The 18,089-nt window shown below is 32.9% G+C and overlaps 1 protein-coding gene across 1 annotated transcript; it reads left to right on the plus strand.

Moving 5' to 3' along the window:
• Nucleotides 1-849: 849 nt before the first annotated feature.
• Nucleotides 850-16,965, plus strand: LOC123199214 (disease resistance protein RPP2B-like). The gene is made up of 7 exons (XM_044614130.1): nucleotides 850-1,525; nucleotides 1,916-2,999; nucleotides 3,239-3,610; nucleotides 3,728-4,759; nucleotides 7,072-7,730; nucleotides 16,207-16,283; nucleotides 16,412-16,965. Exons 1-6 carry the CDS (start codon nucleotides 1,041-1,043, stop codon nucleotides 16,244-16,246), a joined length of 3,672 nt encoding a protein of 1,223 aa, XP_044470065.1. The 5' UTR covers nucleotides 850-1,040; the 3' UTR covers nucleotides 16,247-16,283; nucleotides 16,412-16,965.
• Nucleotides 16,966-18,089: the final 1,124 nt, after the last annotated feature.

Consider the following 18,089-nt stretch of genomic DNA (forward strand, 5'->3'; position numbering starts at 1 on the left):
TCAAAGTCACTCCACTTGCTTCTCTTTTCATCATCTTTGACATACAACAAAGTCACTCCACATGTTTGATCAAAATATTATGATTTTACATTCAAAAATTATGTAACAATTAAACATTCTCGGATAATAGAGGATGTTTCACATGATTTTCTTTTTTAATCAATGCAATTGCTAAATTCAACATGAATTACTTAATAATAATTTTTTTAAAGACCTTATTAACAAATAATTAATTCATATCATAAAATCTAGACTATAATAGTATAACTTGATTAGGAAGGTACATGGCATTGTTGCTTCTCTTTTTATTTTGTTCTATATTCCCTTCTTTTTCTAATCATCCAAGATGGAAGGGAATATTTGCATCTACTTTCCCACCCCAAAACACATTTAAGTGAGAGTTCATCATCTCTTGCCATATGGTGGACCCGAAGATAAAATTTAATGGGATCAAGGTTGAATGAAAACAATTTATTAGAGATTCAATTGAAAAATAATGAAATATAAGAAATGTCAAATAAAATTGTAGGAGCTATATTGATATACTCTCTCACTCTCTCTCTCTCTCTCTTTATATTTATATTAAATGTTGATATCAATTTTATAATTTTTAATAAAAAGAGTAAAATAGTGATTTAAAAAAACTTGTCAGATTCATTAATAAAAGGGTATGAAGGATGAGAATTTAATTAGTTTTTATAACTTGAAGGATGTAAATTTGTTGTTTCTTTAAAACTTGGGTGGGACATATCATTTGGCCGAGAAACAATTAAAAAAGAAAAGGCAAGGCCACTTGCTCGAAAATAAAATGAAAGTAGAATCAAAAGACAGCTTAATGTTCACGGATGACAAAGACTAAAGACACGGCATATTTTCCGGGAAAACAGATAAAGCAAAAAAGAAAAAGGCAGGGCATCTTCCCAGAAAAGAGATGAGAGTGGAAATGTACAGTAAGAAATACTTAGATATTGTGGAATATAGTTCAATTACTCAATTAGCTTTCTTTGTTTATCCGAGGTGCCTCTCTTCCCTTGCAGGTAATGGCCTCTTCTTCTTCTTCTTCCATCACTCCTAAAATAAAGTATGAGGTTTTCCTTAGTTTCTGCGGTGTGGACACCCGGAAAAAGATTACCAGTCATCTATATGAAGCCTTTTGTCAGAAAAAAATTAAAACTTTCATTGATGATAATCTTATCAGAGGAGAAGAAATTTCCCCATCTCTCTTGAAGGCAATTGAACATTCAAAGATCTCGGTTATCATTTTCTCTAAAGGCTACCCTGCCTCTAGATGGTGTCTCAAAGAACTTGAAGTGATAGTTAAATGTAAGAACAAGTATGATCAGATCGTAATACCGGTCTTCTATGAAGTAGATCCATCTGATGTCAGGAATCAAAGAGGAGATTTTGGGATTGCATTTGGTGAGCTGGAAAAGCGTTTTATGGATGATTTGAAGATGTTGCAGAGATGGAGGACTGCTTTGAGGGATGCAGCCAACCTATCTGGTTTTGATTCAAAGAACTACAGGTAACATTAAATTTATTTCTGCTTGAAAAGCGTAATATATGATATTTCTATTTCTATCCTTAATTTATAATTGAAATCATATATTTGTAACCATAATCTGTTTATAAATTTCTCTTTTGGATTATACTGAGTAATTCATTTTTCCATGAATTGAATTTGACCATTGATAAGTTTTGTAAGTGTTTAGGATATGGATGGTGATGATCTATTATATTTGAATCCAAAATTTTGTGCCACTGAGTATTTAATTTTTTATGTCATGACACATTTTAAAAATTTTATTCAATGAATAGTCACAAGAAACAGAATAGCATTGAAGTTATTCTATATTTCCTTATATCGTTATTTATCGTCTCATTTAGTGTCCTTTTCATCTTTTTTACTTTTTAGGAATGAAGCATCACTTGTAAATAATATTGTTGATGAAATTTTGAGAAGATTGGACTACGACTCCTCAATAATTCACACCAATAACCTAGTTGGATTAGATTCATCAATTGAGGAGATTGAAAATTTACTATGTACAAAGGGTGTTTGCAAAATAGGAATTTGGGGCATTGGGGGCATAGGTAAGACTACTCTTGCTACTACTGTATTCAACAAAATCTTTGGGCAGTTTGAAGCTTCTTATTTCATTGAAAATATTAGAGAAGAATTAGAGAAAAGTAGGGGATTAAATGACATGCGCCAAAAACTCAGTCATGCACTTTTAGGGGATATACATCCCAATATTGGATTCATCTTCCCAAGAGAAAGACTTAGCCGTAAGAAAGTTCTGATTGTGTTTGATGATGTGACTGCAAATTTAAAACAAATGGATTTTTTAATGAAAGTTTTTGACTACTTGAATTCAGAAAGTCGGATAATCATAACGACAAGGGATAAGCAAGTGCTAGCAAATTGTGGAGTGCATCATATACATGAGATGAAAGGATTAGCTTTTGATAAAGCTTTTCAACTTTTTACCCAATATGCCTTTACAGAAAGCAACCCAGCAGAAGATTACATCGGGCTATCAACAAGTGTAGTAGCATGTGTTGAAGGTCTTCCACTAGCTCTTAAAGTTTTAGGTTCCTTTCTATTTAAGCGAACAAAGAGAGAATGGGAAAGTGCGCTAAAAAACTTGAAAAGTATTAATACTTATGGGGATATTCAGAAGGTGCTAAAAGTAAGTTATGAAGGATTACATGATAGAGAAAAGGACATATTTTTGGATATTGCATGTTTCTTTAAAGGTTATAAAAGAGATCTTATAGAAGCAATCTTAAATGCTCGTGACTTGGACTCTCACATTTATATAAATGTTCTCATTGAAAGGTCTCTAATAATTACTTCATTTGACACTATAACAATGCATGATTTACTTGAAGAAATGGGTAGAGCAATTGTTCAGCAAGAATCAATTGATGATCCTGGCAAACGTAGTCGGTTGTGGGATTATGCGGATATTTTTTCAGTATTGAAGTATAATACGGTAAGAGCCAAAACACTAATTTTCTATTTCTACTTTATACATGAGAAATAATAATATATAAATTTAATTGTTCTTGGATAATAATGGCACATCTCTTACATTTCTTATATTTGCACTTTTTGAAAAGGAAAATTGAAAAGATAATATACATGATATTTCGGAGTAAATTACTCAAGAATTGATGTAATTAATCAAATTCAAACTGACTTTTAATCAATATATATTCTCTTGATTATCAGGGAACTAGAGCAATTCGAAGTATACGCTTGGATATGTCTAAAGTAGCAGAGTTGCATTTAAATCACAAAGCTTTCAACAACATGCAAAACCTACGATTCTTGGAATTTTATGGGTCCGAACCTGAAAACAAGGTGTTTGAATCTGATTCCTCTGCATTGTGCCATAACATAAGATTACTGAAAAAACATAGGTCCAAGGATGAAAAGAAGGTGCATGGTTTTGAGGTCCTTAAATTTAATTTCTTTGAGCTAAGGTACTTTTGCTGGGATAAATATCCTGCCAAATCATTGCCACACAATTTTAATCCAAAGAACCTTGTCGCACTTTACATGCGCTATAGCAAAGTTAAAAAACTTTGGACTGGTAATCAGGTATATGTTAGCTTTTATATTGCTACATTTTTCCCCCTTAAATTGTAAATACGTTTACGTTAAATATGTTGCTTTAATACATTTATTTTCATTTTTATTTTTATTTTTTTGTTGCAGAAACTTGTTAATTTGAAACATATTGATCTCAGTCACTCTAAGCGTCTATGCAGAATGCCAGATTTTTCACTTATCCCAAATCTTGAGAGCTTGATTCTGGAAGATTGTACAAATTTGCTTGAAAGTTTCTCATCTATTCATAATCTCCATAAACTTATTATCCTGAATCTACAAGGCTGCAAAGGCTTTGATAATCTTCCAATCAGTGTTTATTGGAAATCTCTTCAAGAAGTTAATCTCTCCAATTGCTCAAATCTCAAGACAGTTCCATATCTCCCTTGTACAGTTGAAAAGTTATATCTGAATGGAACTTCAATAAAAGAATTGCTATCAATAGAGCATCTATATAGACTAGTAAAATTGAGTCTTAGAAAATGCTCAAGACTTGAGAGGTTACCTGAGAGTATTCATGAGTTGAAATCTCTTAAATGTCTTTATCTCTCGGGTTGTACCAAACTCAACAGATTACCGAATGACCTGGGAACTTTAACGACCTTGGAGGAACTTGAACTAGAGGAAATTGCTTTAGCAAATATACCAACATTTGTAACAAGTTTGATCAACCTTAAGACATTGTCTTTTGCAAAATGTAAGATGCAAAACCGATCAAGTATCCCACTCATCCATTTATCAATCTTCCAAAAGATGACAAAGCTAAACCTGGTTGATTGTTGCATCGAAGTTTTACCTAACAATATTGGTGAATTACTCTCATTAGAATATTTATATCTTGATCAAAACAAGTTTGAGAGCTTGCCTGTGAGCATCAAAGACCTTTCTAAGTTGCAAGAGCTTTATATAAGAAATTGTCAGAGGCTTAAATCTTTGTCAGAGCTTCCAAGCAACTTACTACGTATGGAAGCAAAGAATTGCATATCTCTTGAATCAATATCAGGTTTACCAACCATATTCCTAAGTATGCGGGATTCAATGGAAGGAATCGACTTCATCAATTGTTTCAAACTAAAATTTGATGTGACAGATGCTCTCTTAAATATTGAGAGAAATGCAGATGTGTGGTATCGCCTTATAGTAAGTCTATCTCTCTCACTTTCTTAGTTTTCTTATGATGTCAATTCTTATAAAATTTGAATATTCAAAATTTATAATTCAAAAGATTGAATAATTAAATGAGTATACATATATTTCATATTAAAAGTAAAAGACGTGTGGATTAAAATTTTTTATTTTTATAAAATTAACAAATATACCTACCCTTATATTGTCTTGAATAAAGTGGTTCGGTTTTCTTCTTCCTGTTTGTGCTATAAGGAAAGTATGAGTTTTAAACAAAACTCACCGTTTTGATTTAATTACAATCAGATTCACCACTTTGCAACTCTGACACTTAAGTACCATTACAAACAAATCAACCACTTTGCACTTCTCACACTTTTATTCTCAACATCTACCCTTGAACATAACTCTCTCTTTTCTCAACATCTCCCCTTAAACATAGCTTCATTAGTTAACTTACTTTTATTCTCAACATCTCCCCTTAAACATAACTCTCTTTAGTTTTTTCTTTGGCAAAAAGACTTTTTTTCTCTTAACTGACTAGCCAAAAAGACTAGCATACTTACTTTTTCTCTGGCAATCAAACAATTCTTCACATGGTTGTGGTGATTCCAACGATCCTATCCTCCTCCCAAGACTCTTTTGGTCACTCTTTCTTTCTCTTTTCATGGCTATTATTTGACTGTAAAAAATATGAGTGCAAAATAATGCACATCAGGCCTTATGCCTTTTTTTATTTTGCTTGTCAAACATGACACACAGTCATATGTTCTCTACACATGCACGAGTGTGGCATTACTCAATAAAGACAATTTTCAAATTGTTATGAAACTCATCCTTATCTAGAAATTCAAATTTGTTGATTACGTGGGTGTGTGCTTTTTTTACTATCATTTTCATGTGCTTAATGTGAAATGACATTTTTGCCCTTCAAAGCATGGACAAACATCACCCTTATAGTGAACGACCATCCCTATTAGAGAACTTAATTCATAACAAGATAGAGAAAATGATGAAAGTGTCTTTGGGCTTACCTATGGGTGTTGTACTCTAGGTGAAGAGGTGCCACCTTATCCAAGTTTTTTGGAGCTATTCCATCTACCTCAAAGAAATATTCAGCTTGCAAAAGCAAATTGTCAAGGTCCACTTCATTGAACTTAGAAATTCAGGCTTCATGGATCAACCTTAGAATGCCTTTTGGCTTAGTCTTGTCACTACCCTTTCCTCTATAAGATCTATTTACTTTTGGTTGGTGAAAATTTCAAACTAATGCTTGCTAAGGAGAGAATGAAGAAGATAATGAATAGTTAATTTCATTCTATTTTGAAAATTCGTTACACAACATCTTTTAACAATTTGTTTCCAAATTACAACTATTGCAAGTGACGCCATTTAGGGTCCATGTCAATTCAAATTCATAACAAAAACTGCATACAAAACTCACCTACCTCATCAATCATTAAATGCATGAACACTAGATGATTTGAGAGAAACTCAAATCTAATGAATGAAGAATGAAGATTTGGTGAAAGAGATAACAAAAAATCAAGAACAAGAAAGGGATATGAAAACCTAATCAAACCTTCTACATTTTACATAACTTTTTCCCCTTTGTTATGAAATGATTAGTTTTGGTTTAAAGTCATCGTTTTACATTAATAACAAAAACCCATCCTTTGTTTTAATGAGAAGACAAGTTCATCAATTTATGAAAACTTTTATAACACGATAATATTTATCACAATTACAAACAAATCCACCACTTTGCAGTTCTCACACTTTTATTCTCAATGTACTCTAAAATACAACTCCCTTTATTCTCAGTGTCTCCCTTTAAACATAACTTCCTTAGTTGACTCACTTTTATTCTCAATATATCTTAACTTTAAATTATATTATACAAAATTACATTTAATATATGGTTTTTTAATTATATAATATTCTTATACGTAAAATTTTACTATTGTTAATTAAATAATTAATATATTTAATTTTTTTATTTGATATAATGAAATGCTAGGTAGTCTTGATCAGGAACTTTAATTTGTGATAAATTCTAATGCATATAAAATGATAAAACATTACTAGATATTAAAATTATCTAATTAATAATAAAGAATAATCTAAGACAAAGTTGATAATTCAGTAATCAAAATATTTTCTATATGGAATTTTTACTCGGACTGCTGATTTATGAATATAAGAGTTTCATGCGATGTAATATTAAATATCTAGTATTATTCAAATGGGGTTAAATATGTGTGTATATATGTGTGTGTGTGTGTCTCAAAGCAATATAGAAACTAAAAGAAGTGATGGACATGCAGGACAACAAAACACGAGGGACAACTTCTCTTGCAAAAGCCTGCATATGTTACCCTGGAAGTGAAATTCCAAAGTGGTTTGCCTTACAAAGTAATACATCTTTCATAGAGTTTCTAGCTGGTTGGTTGAATGATAACTTAATTGGTTTTGCTTTGTGTGTTGCTGTATCATTACAAGACTATCAACAACTTAGAATTATCCGAGTTGGATTTAGCCTGGCTGTTAATGAAGAGATCATTTCCTCTGGCCGATTATTCATATCAGAAGGATTGAAGGGTGAGGTTATTGAATCAGATCATGTATTTGTAGGTTATGATTATAGTATCATGTCCTTGCAATTGCTTACACTTAATTTGAATAGCGAGGGTAGCATTGTGTTCTTTGTTGAACATGTAACTAAAAATGGCAATGTTATATCCTTCGTTAATAAATGCGGAGTGACTTTATTGCATGCCAAAGATGATGATTTGAGAAGAGATCTAAGAGTGGACAGAGACAAGAGATTGAATACTATAAATTGCTCTATTAATGACTGTTTGAAGTGCTGTCTAAATTGTTGCGAGGAGCATGACCAATGGGGGAGTTTACAAGGATCGTACGAAATTTTAAATAGATGGTCTCCTCATTCAGAAATATACAAGCAATGGATGGTACACGAACTGTAAGTTGAATTAAAAAAAATGTCCAAAACATTAGAAAAAATAAAAAACATTATTTATATATATGTGTGTGTGTGTGTGTGTGTGTGTGTGTATTGTAAATTTTATGTCCTCAACACATACTAGTAAGTAGTAAGCATCTTCCTTATAGTTGTGCCCTAATAAAAAGTGGTTGCTTTGTCATTTCTTCTGTATGGTTAGTGGACTCTGGTACGTGCTGTCGTTGACACCCAAATTAAATCCTAAATTCCTGCAACAAAAATGTAGTAAAGGAAAGTAGGGATCGATCCCTCGAAGAGCTTTGATTAGTATGTCATCACGAATAAATCGGAACAAATAAATAAAAAGGGGGGTTTTGAAGTGAATGCAAATTATAATGAAAAAAACACTAATTAAAAATTCAGTAAAATAATCTAAAAGGAATAAATCGATTTAACAAACCTTGGTCTTCGGTCACATCCACCATTGGAACTACGATCGATCATCGAAACAAAATATCAAATTAATTATTCAAATATTCATTGTGGTATTAAATTAACCTGTCCTTCCTTACGATTAGTTAACCAAAAACATGTATTTCAATTAACCCTTATTGATTAATAATTCGGATACGATCTCGAATTTAATTAAACAATAGCATTACGAATTAGAAAGACCAACGAAGCAAGACAACACAAACGTACGACGTTGCATTTAATCTAGTTGATTATTTTCCTAGGATTATAGCTTCTGACGCAGCAAACGATAAACCTAGTTGCCACTTCGATTAGATGGATTGAACAATTACGGATTCAGCACCTAAACTAGCCGTAGATTATATTAATTGATAAACTAATCGCGCGCCTTAGAAATCAACCAACACAATCATAAACAAATAATTCAGAAAGATAATCAATACTCGAATAAATAAAAAGATGCATTAAAGAACAAAAATAAATCTCACAATCATTGTAGTTCCATGGTTTCAGATCCCTTCAACCAAGATAAATTATTCAGCCACTGTAGACCATGCTTTTCTCTCTAATTCTCTAAGTACAATGGTTGATAATTCTCAAATAAAAATAAGAATATATATATATTATCTTCCTACTAAAAATCTGGAAATTGAAATCAATCCTAATCTCCTAAACCAATCAAGCAAAGTGATACATATCTTCCCAAAAAGAAAGGAAAAGATATGTATTTTTAATATAAATTCTTCTTCCAAAAATATCATTCCTTATTTAGCTCAATTAATCCTCTTTTCCAGCTGGTGATTATCCCTTTCCTTGGAAGCGAATCTTAATATTTTATGGACTCTTGCAACAGATCTGGACGTTCAGATCTGCTTTCCAGATTCTGCTCTCTTCTTTCACGTGCCCACGCCTAGTCTGCATTACGAAATTTCCAGTTTAATATATCTGCTCCAGTTTTTCCTCTTTTTGGCCCTATTTATTCCAAAATTGCTCAAAGCTTCCTAAAAGCAAAAAGATAAGTAATCCTATTAGATTGCATCAGATTTCCACATAACACAAGGGAATTATAAATTAAAATAGTAACAATTAATGGCCTTATCAAATTCCCCCACACTTATCTTTTGCTCGTCCTCGAGTAAAACAAAAAAACAAAACAAAACAAACACAAAAAGGTTCCATCAATCTCTTTTCTCACGATACCAAAAAGTGTGCATACCTTAAAATTCAACCCAACCAAGATTCAAGCATCAACACACATCATTATCAAATTTTACAAAGAAATATGCACAAAGACAAATCAAGATAATTACATTCTAAAGCATGTATAAAGCTTCGGTGAATCATCCTCACGGTTATCACTCATATCACTCATGTGTTTAATGGTTCGGTGTTTCGCTCAAATTCTTCCAAAGCAAACGTTCTACCATAAGCTTGCTTATACACCAAATCTCCACCACTTAGATTATATACATGCATAAATCAAAAGGACTTTATTTTAGGTTGTAATGGGGTTTTGGGGAAAGGTGAGGATTAATGGATACAAAAGGTTAAAACCATGAATATTAACAAAACATTTAAACACCTAAGGGGAACAAAAATATAAAGCTAAAGCCACCACATTCACCATATTTCTTTGCTAATTGCTATTATTTTTCTCTTCTCTATTTTTCAACTTCCTTTTTTTTTTTTTCTGTCTTTTTTTTCTTTTTCTTTTTTTTTTCTTTTCTGTTACAGCATTTTTTTCTTTTCTTTCTTTTTTTTTTTTTTTTTTTGAATAACTAAGAGAATTGGGTAGCAAAAATAACAACATAAGGCAATCTCAATAGCACTATCCATGCCAACTTCTTTTCATCATCTCTTCTTATACAATTAAGTTCCCTTTTCCCCCACATTTAAATTTCTCAAGACAACAAATTCACCAAGCAACAAATTTTTGTTTAAATGCCTTGCTTATTTTCATGGTTGGGTGAGGATTTTTACTTGAAGGCTTGGGTTTGTAATATGGTTTTAGCACAAAGAATCAAGGGTTTTGTAAGGCTCAAGGGGCTAACTAAGGAAATTAAAATAGGTTGGCTTTTTAAGCTAAAGGGTTCGAACAAGAATGCCTTTATCATTTTCATGCATGCATATTTCAATGTGGTCTCGAAACGGTTCAAAGCAAGTTCTAGAGATATATTCACATGGAAGAATAGCACTCATCAAAGAAAATATAGATTGATATGAATGTTTCAATCTTTTTCGGCTCAAAACTCACGAGTTAAATAAATTCACCTCAACTTCAAACAAACTCGAGCACTCAATTATCAAAATTTGTTTAAATGCATACCCCTAATTAATCTAACAAATCAGTGCACAATGCTCTCCTATTGAATCGACTAAATTCCAAGGCATGCATACAAATTAATTCATTCAAAGTGAGATTAATGGACTGTTTAGCTGACTTAAAACAGGGAAGGATATACTAGCTGCCATATTAATGAAAATCAAACTTTATCCAGCAATGAACAGCAACATACACAGAACGCAGTAAAAAAAAAAAAATTTTTTTTTTTTTAGGCATAATAGAATAAGCATAACACAAAGAAGACAGAAAAAAAAACTGACAGAGAAACAAAACAAAATAAAAGCAGAACAAAGAAGAATAGAGCAGAGAAGAATAGAACAAGTAAATAAAACAGAGCAGGAAAAAAAAAAATAAAATAAAACTGAAGGACAGAATAGTACACAACAGAAAAATAAACAGCAGAAAATTAAAACACAAATAAACCCTCCCCCACACTTAAACCAAACATTGTCCTCAATGTTTAAACAAAACAAAATATAATGAGAACTGAAATTTAAAAGAAAAGGGAAAGAAGACTTCTCTGGATTTGGGGAAAAGGAACAGTAGTTCGAATTTTTAGAGAGTTGCAATTGATGGAAGATTCTTCAGATTTTGATAACAGCTCTGGTGTAGGAGGCCTCCGATGAGTGGGTTTTTTGCTGCTCTTTGATGTTGTGAATGGGTTCTGACCATGGTGTTGCAGAATGGAGGAAAGGGGCTGCTAGGTTTTTATTTTAGTTGGAGAGAAATTGTGAGGCGTAGGTTTGGCAAATATGGTCTCTGGAAGCATATAAACCCAGCCTTATAATTACACTAAATCATATGACCCCCTTGAATTTAAGAAAATAGCAAAGCAGAAGCCAGACTTTTGACGGAAGCACATGACCCAGTTCCAGAATACCAAAATGCAGATTTCTCCCCCATGAACATTTACAGACAGCTCACTGGAACCTGCAGGAGGAAGAAGACGATTGAACAGTAACATGAAAATAAATTAAAATAAACCTAAGCGAAAATCATAAAATAATTGCTAATTAAATATCTAAAAATCCTAAAACTAAAATTGGAACACATAAACCGAAATTAAAGCAAATGTCTAGAAAATTAAAATTTAAGCATTAATTAAAATAAGATTGAAAGCTTGGGTTGCCTCCCAAGTAGCGCCTTTGTTTACAGTCGTCGGCTCGACGTAATGCCTTCATTTATTTATCCGGGATCTTTCAACTCCACTTCTCTGATGTTTTCAGCTGGCACTCCTTTGTAAAACAGTTTGAGTCTATGACCATTAACTTGAAATACTTTTGATGTCGCTAAGCTCTGAATCTCTAGCTTCTTCAAAATTTGCACCAGTTTCTCTTCTTGCTGCTCATTTAACTTGCTGGAAATGATCACTGGTAAGGTTTCCCCATCTCCAAGGTACACATATTTAAGGTGATTTGGAAGAGGTTTCAGCTCCAGCTCTGGTACCTGCAAAATAGAAGGTGACAATTTTTCATTAGGCACTGGCAACTCAATATAAAATAAATTACCTGTATTTTTCAGCTCTCTGAATTCATTCATCTTTGTCCCTGCATTCTGCACATCTGAAATTAATTTAAATTCATCTCTTTCTTTCAAAATATTTTTATGGTTAGCCACCTTTAATTCATCATCACCATCAAGTATATCCTGCGCTAGAGAATCAATTAAATCAACTGAATACACAGGAAAATCCACATCAGAATATTTCATAGCATCATAAATATTAAATTGGACAGCTTCACCATCAAACTCCATGGTCAATATGCCTTTGTGAACATCAATTTTCGTTTTAGCTGTTTTTAGAAAGGGTCTTCCTAGTAAAATAGGTGCAGATTGGTCATTATTTTCCATGTCAAGAACATAAAAATCAGCTGGAAAAATTAATTTATCATTAACCTGAATAAGAACATCTTCAATTAACCCCTTGGGATATACATTTGATTTATCGGCCAACTGAATAACTGTGCCAGTTTTTTCTAAAGGTCCAAGATTAAGAGCAGAATAAATAGAATATGACATTACATTAATAGATGCTCCTAAATCTAACATGGCTTTTTCAATTTTTGTGCCTGCTATTGTGCAAGGGATGCAAAACATACCTGGATCTTTGCATTTTTCAGGAAGATTTTTGCGAATTATGGCTGAAACATTTTCTCCTACCTTTATTTTTTCATACCTTTTGAGTTTTTGCTTTTTTTTCAATGTACACAGCTCTTTCAAAAATTTAGCATAGTGAGGCACTTGTTTCATTGCATCAAACAGTGGAATATTGACTTCACACTCTCGAAAGGTCTCATATAAATCCGCATTATGTTCGTACTTCAGTTTTAAAGCTTCAGGAAAAGGAGGAACAGGTTTGTATTCACTGAAAGAAAGATATTTATCTGTCGCTACCTTTTCGGAAGAATTATTTTCTGCTACCAATTTTTCTCTGTTTTCTGCTAGCTGTTTTGGTGCAAGTTGTGCTTTAATTGGCATCTCCAGCTCCTTTCCGCTCCTCAACATTATGGCACTAACATTCTCCTTTGGGTTCATCACAGTTTGTGACGGTAGTTTGCTTGAATTTTGTGCCTCCAGCCTACTGATTGCAGTAGCCATCTGACTCATTTGATTTTCTAGATTTTGAATGCTGATTCTGGTTTCCTGCTGAAATTTCACAGTGTTAGTAGCCAAAGTTTTAACAATATCCTCAAGAGATGTACCTGAACCAGAATTTTGGGTTGGTTGCTATTGTCTAGGAACATAGGGCTGCTGATACGGCTGAAAATTATTTGAAGGCTGACTCGTATTTGCATTCCCATAACGAAAATTAGGATGGTCTCTCCAACCAGAGTTGTAGGTATTTGAATAGGGATTATAATTATGATTTCGCTGCTGCTGTCCTAAAAATTCGTCCACTGCATTAGCATGTTTAGAGCAGTCCTCCTGAAGTGTTGGGCACATATCAGTTGGATGTCCTCCTACCGAGCAGATTCTGTAAACTTTCGCTACCTCTGTTTTTCCTACAGCCATTTGACGTACAAGAGTAGTTAGATCATCAAGTCGGCTTTCAAGAGAAGATACATTTACCTCATTGACGCGTCGAGTCGAATGGTCTAATCTATTTCCAAATTGTTGTGAATTTGACGCCATATTTGCAATTAAATTCCGGGCTGCTTCAGGTGTTTTGTCGGCCAATGCTCCACCACTTGCCGCATCAATCATATTTCTCTCATTCGATAGAAGTCCTTCGTAGAAATATTGAATAAGCAGCTGGTCACTAATTTGGTGATGTGGACAGCTCGCACAAAGTTTTTTAAAGCGTTCCCAGTATTCGTATAAAGACTCTCCACTCTGCTGCCTAATGCCACATATTTCTTTCCTTATGCTGGCTGCTCTTGATGCTGGAAAAATTTTTTGTAGAAACAATCTTTTCATCTCATGCCAAGTAGTGATACTTCCAGCAGGTAGATAATACAACCAATCTTGCGCATCAGCTTTCAAAGAAAACGGAAAAGCCCTCATCTTGATTTGTTCTTCGGTTACTCCATTCGGTTTCATTCCGGTGCACACCACATGAAATTCCTTTAAATGTTTATGAGGATCTTCACCTGCAGAACCACGAAAAATAGGTAAAAGATGAATTAGTCCAGATTTTAATTCGAAGGTGATATTAACATCTAAATTTGGAAAAGTAATGCAATGTGGTTGTTGATTTAAATCTGGAGCAGCAAGCTCTCTTAAAGTCTGATTTTCAGCCATGTTTTCCTCTGTTTCGTAAGCAGATTTGTGTGCTTGCAGTCTCCTTTTCGCTTCTTTTCTCAGCCCTTTTGCAGTCTTTTCAATTTCTGGATCAAACTGTAAACTAGCTTGTTTCAAAGATCGCGTAACGAATATACAAATTAAAAACTCCCCGGCAACGGCGCCAAAATTTGGTACGTGCTGTCGTTGACACCCAAATTAAATCCTAAATTCCTGCAACAAAGATGTAGTAAAGGAAAGTAGGGATCGATCCCTCGAAGAGCTTTGATTAGTATGTCATCACGAATAAATCGGAACAAATAAATAAAAAGGGGGGTTTTGAAGTGAATGCAAATTATAATGAAAAAAACACTAATTAAAAATTCAGTAAAATAATCTAAAAGGAATAAATCGATTTAACAAACCTTGGTCTTCGGTCACATCCACCATTGGAACTACGATCGATCATCGAAACAAAATATCAAATTAATTATTCAAATATTCATTGTGGTATTAAATTAACCTGTCCTTCCTTACGATTAGTTAACCAAAAACATGTATTTCAATTAACCCTTATTGATTAATAATTCGGATACGATCTCGAATTTAATTAAACAATAGCATTACGAATTAGAAAGACCAACGAAGCAAGACAACACAAACGTACGACGTTGCATTTAATCTAGTTGATTATTTTCCTAGGATTATAGCTTCTGACGCAGCAAACGATAAACCTAGTTGCCACTTCGATTAGATGGATTGAACAATTACGGATTCAGCACCTAAACTAGCCGTAGATTATATTAATTGATAAACTAATCGCGCGCCTTAGAAATCAACCAACACAATCATAAACAAATAATTCAGAAAGATAATCAATACTCGAATAAATAAAAAGATGCATTAAAGAACAAAAATAAATCTCACAATCATTGTAGTTCCATGGTTTCAGATCCCTTCAACCAAGATAAATTATTCAGCCACTGTAGACCATGCTTTTCTCTCTAATTCTCTAAGTACAATGGTTGATAATTCTCAAATAAAAATAAGAATATATATATATTATCTTCCTACTAAAAATCTGGAAATTGAAATCAATCCTAATCTCCTAAACCAATCAAGCAAAGTGATACATATCTTCCCAAAAAGAAAGGAAAAGATATGTATTTTTAATATAAATTCTTCTTCCAAAAATATCATTCCTTATTTAGCTCAATTAATCCTCTTTTCCAGCTGGTGATTATCCCTTTCCTTGGAAGCGAATCTTAATATTTTATGGACTCTTGCAACAGATCTGGACGTTCAGATCTGCTTTCCAGATTCTGCTCTCTTCTTTCACGTGCCCACGCCTAGTCTGCATTACGAAATTTCCAGTTTAATATATCTGCTCCAGTTTTTCCTCTTTTTGGCCCTATTTATTCCAAAATTGCTCAAAGCTTCCTAAAAGCAAAAAGATAAGTAATCCTATTAGATTGCATCAGATTTCCACATAACACAAGGGAATTATAAATTAAAATAGTAACAATTAATGGCCTTATCAGACTCAAATATTGAATTTAACCTGTCAAATCTTCTTTCAACTCTTTTCATTGACTTTTGTTCTTCCTTTAACTAATAATAATAAATATTTTGTAAGGCATCCTTTAATTGTTTCCTCTAGTTATTTCCCTTTCATTTGAAATATATGATTTATATGTTTAGCATGAAAAATGTCTTATATGTTTAAATTGGTTTATCAAGATTTTGTTAGAAACTCCATGTGTCAATAAAATTCACATAATCAGGATTTTTATTTTTATTTTTTTATTTTAGAGAGAATGGTTATACAGTGATCTCAACCCATAATCCATGGAAAATGGTCTTGTGTGGTTCAATTTGTCATATGTAGAAATTACATAAGGCTATGTTGTTATTGGTATTATTGTTATTATTGAAGGAAATATTCATTTTATTTTACAGAATATGTTCTGAGCTTAAGAAATATATTGTGTACAATTGAAGCTTGAAGGTTGAAATGTTCATACAGAAAGGATGATGTAACTACAAAATCCCTAAGCTCATAATATTAGGTCAAAACATGTTGATAAGATTCCCTTTATGTTCCCATATCCCTTTGTAACATGGTAAAGGGATAGCTGATGGTTGTGCAAATTTAATACAACAGGTATTGCTTTCAAAGGAAATTTTCTTCATTTCTAGGGCAGCTTGTTTTCCTAAGCTTGTTCTCCAATCTCGGAACCTTTTTTCTATGGTATTCTTTATAGATGTTGTGGCTCCCTACATAACAGTTTAATGGTTTCAAGGTAAAGCTTACTTTATGTTGCCTTATGAACTACTCTGCTAACTTTCTGCAATTTACATTCGTGCTTTATGCTCTGTAGTTCTCTATTCCAAAATGTTGATGTGTCTTCTTTTCAATGCTACTCAATGTGCTTTCAGGTTGGCTTCATCTCAAGTAAGCAAGCTAATGATAGGCTGGCAACTAGGCGTGCAGATACAAATTCCCTTGACTTTAATTTTGATGTTCTTTGGATTTTATTGCTTGGAATTGGGTCATTTTACGCACTACTAATTAATTATGTGTTAATATGGTTATTGCCATGTGTTGCTGCTATTTGATTTTGTAGGCTATGAAATGATATTGGTTGTTGTTTAATTCTGCTGTAAACTTGCTATTATTCTTTGTTGAGAATAATACATTCACTGAAAATTAAGTTTGGTGTGGATGTATAAGTGCAAGAGAAATTCTGACCCCTTAAGTTAGGTTTTGGGGTGGGAAAGACCCAAAACCATATTAGGTTTCGGGGATAAAACCACATAAATATCATGTCTCATTGCGTGGTTTTTGATGTGCTGGAGTGAACTAGCAGTAGTTGGAAGCTGAGTTGGAATTTTAACATTGATGTGGCATAACGACAGCATTTTCCTGGTAACTATGATGTAATGCTTTTGTAATTAACTTGTGCTTTTGTAAAGTTGATAATTTTAGGTGTGTTAGGTAAAGGTTTGACACAAGTTAATATGTGTTAGTTTAAGTCAATGGCTATGCTTAAATCCATTTGAACAGTAACTGATTTTCTAACTTTTTGTAAGCTAAGTCATGTAATATTTATTCAGAAAAAGTAATGAAAAGAAGTAGAACTTTTGCAACAAAAACATTTTTAGCAGCAACATTAGCGTTTTCTCTTTTTTTCATTAAAAACTCATTGCATAAACTAAAACCAATAATCTGGTATCAAAGCTCTTTATTCTTATCAAAGGGCTTGTATAGCAGAGAAGAATGGTTGAAGAAAAACCAAAGTGCTATGAAAAAAACATCGAGTTCAGAGACAAGAAACTGATGGCATCAAGCAACTTCACTGGTGGTGCAGCTCCAGTTTTTTCTATAGAAAATTACCCTATATGGTCAGTTAAAATGAACGCCTACTTGAGAGCTTTTGACCTTTAGGATGCTATTAAGATAAGGAAGGAACCAGTTTCTTTCCCAGATAACCTAACAGTAAACCAAATCAAATACCATTAAAAGAAAGTTGCCAAAAGGTATATAAAACACTTTCTTACATACATTCAGTTGTCATTGATGCGATTTTTGCAAGACTAATGACTTGTGAGACAACAAAAGAAGCTTGGGATAAGCTAAGATTGAAGTTTCATGGTAGTGACAGGTCAAAGCAAATGCAAATATTTAACTTGAAGAGGGAGTTTACATTGTTGAAAATGAAAGAGAGTGAAGCTGTGAAAGAGTATATTAACAGACTTATGAAAGTTGTCAACCAATTAGCATTGCTTGGTGAAGAGATACCTGAAAGCAAGATAGTTGAGCAAGTTCTTGTGATCTTACT

The sequence above is a fragment of the Mangifera indica genome, chromosome 16 (genome assembly GCF_011075055.1).
Source record: "Mangifera indica cultivar Alphonso chromosome 16, CATAS_Mindica_2.1, whole genome shotgun sequence".
Classification (NCBI taxonomy): Eukaryota; Viridiplantae; Streptophyta; class Magnoliopsida; order Sapindales; family Anacardiaceae; genus Mangifera; species Mangifera indica.

Bases quoted from the DNA above. Each gene is read 5' to 3' on its own strand.
- LOC123199214 (XM_044614130.1), top strand. From the start codon at position 1,041: ATGGCCTCTTCTTCTTCTTCTTCCATCACTCCTAAAATAAAGTATGAG. The intron at 1,526-1,915 runs GTAACATTAAAT...TTTACTTTTTAG, and splicing joins TTTGATTCAAAGAACTACAG to GAATGAAGCATCACTTGTAA. The intron at 3,000-3,238 runs GTAAGAGCCAAA...CTTGATTATCAG, and splicing joins CAGTATTGAAGTATAATACG to GGAACTAGAGCAATTCGAAG.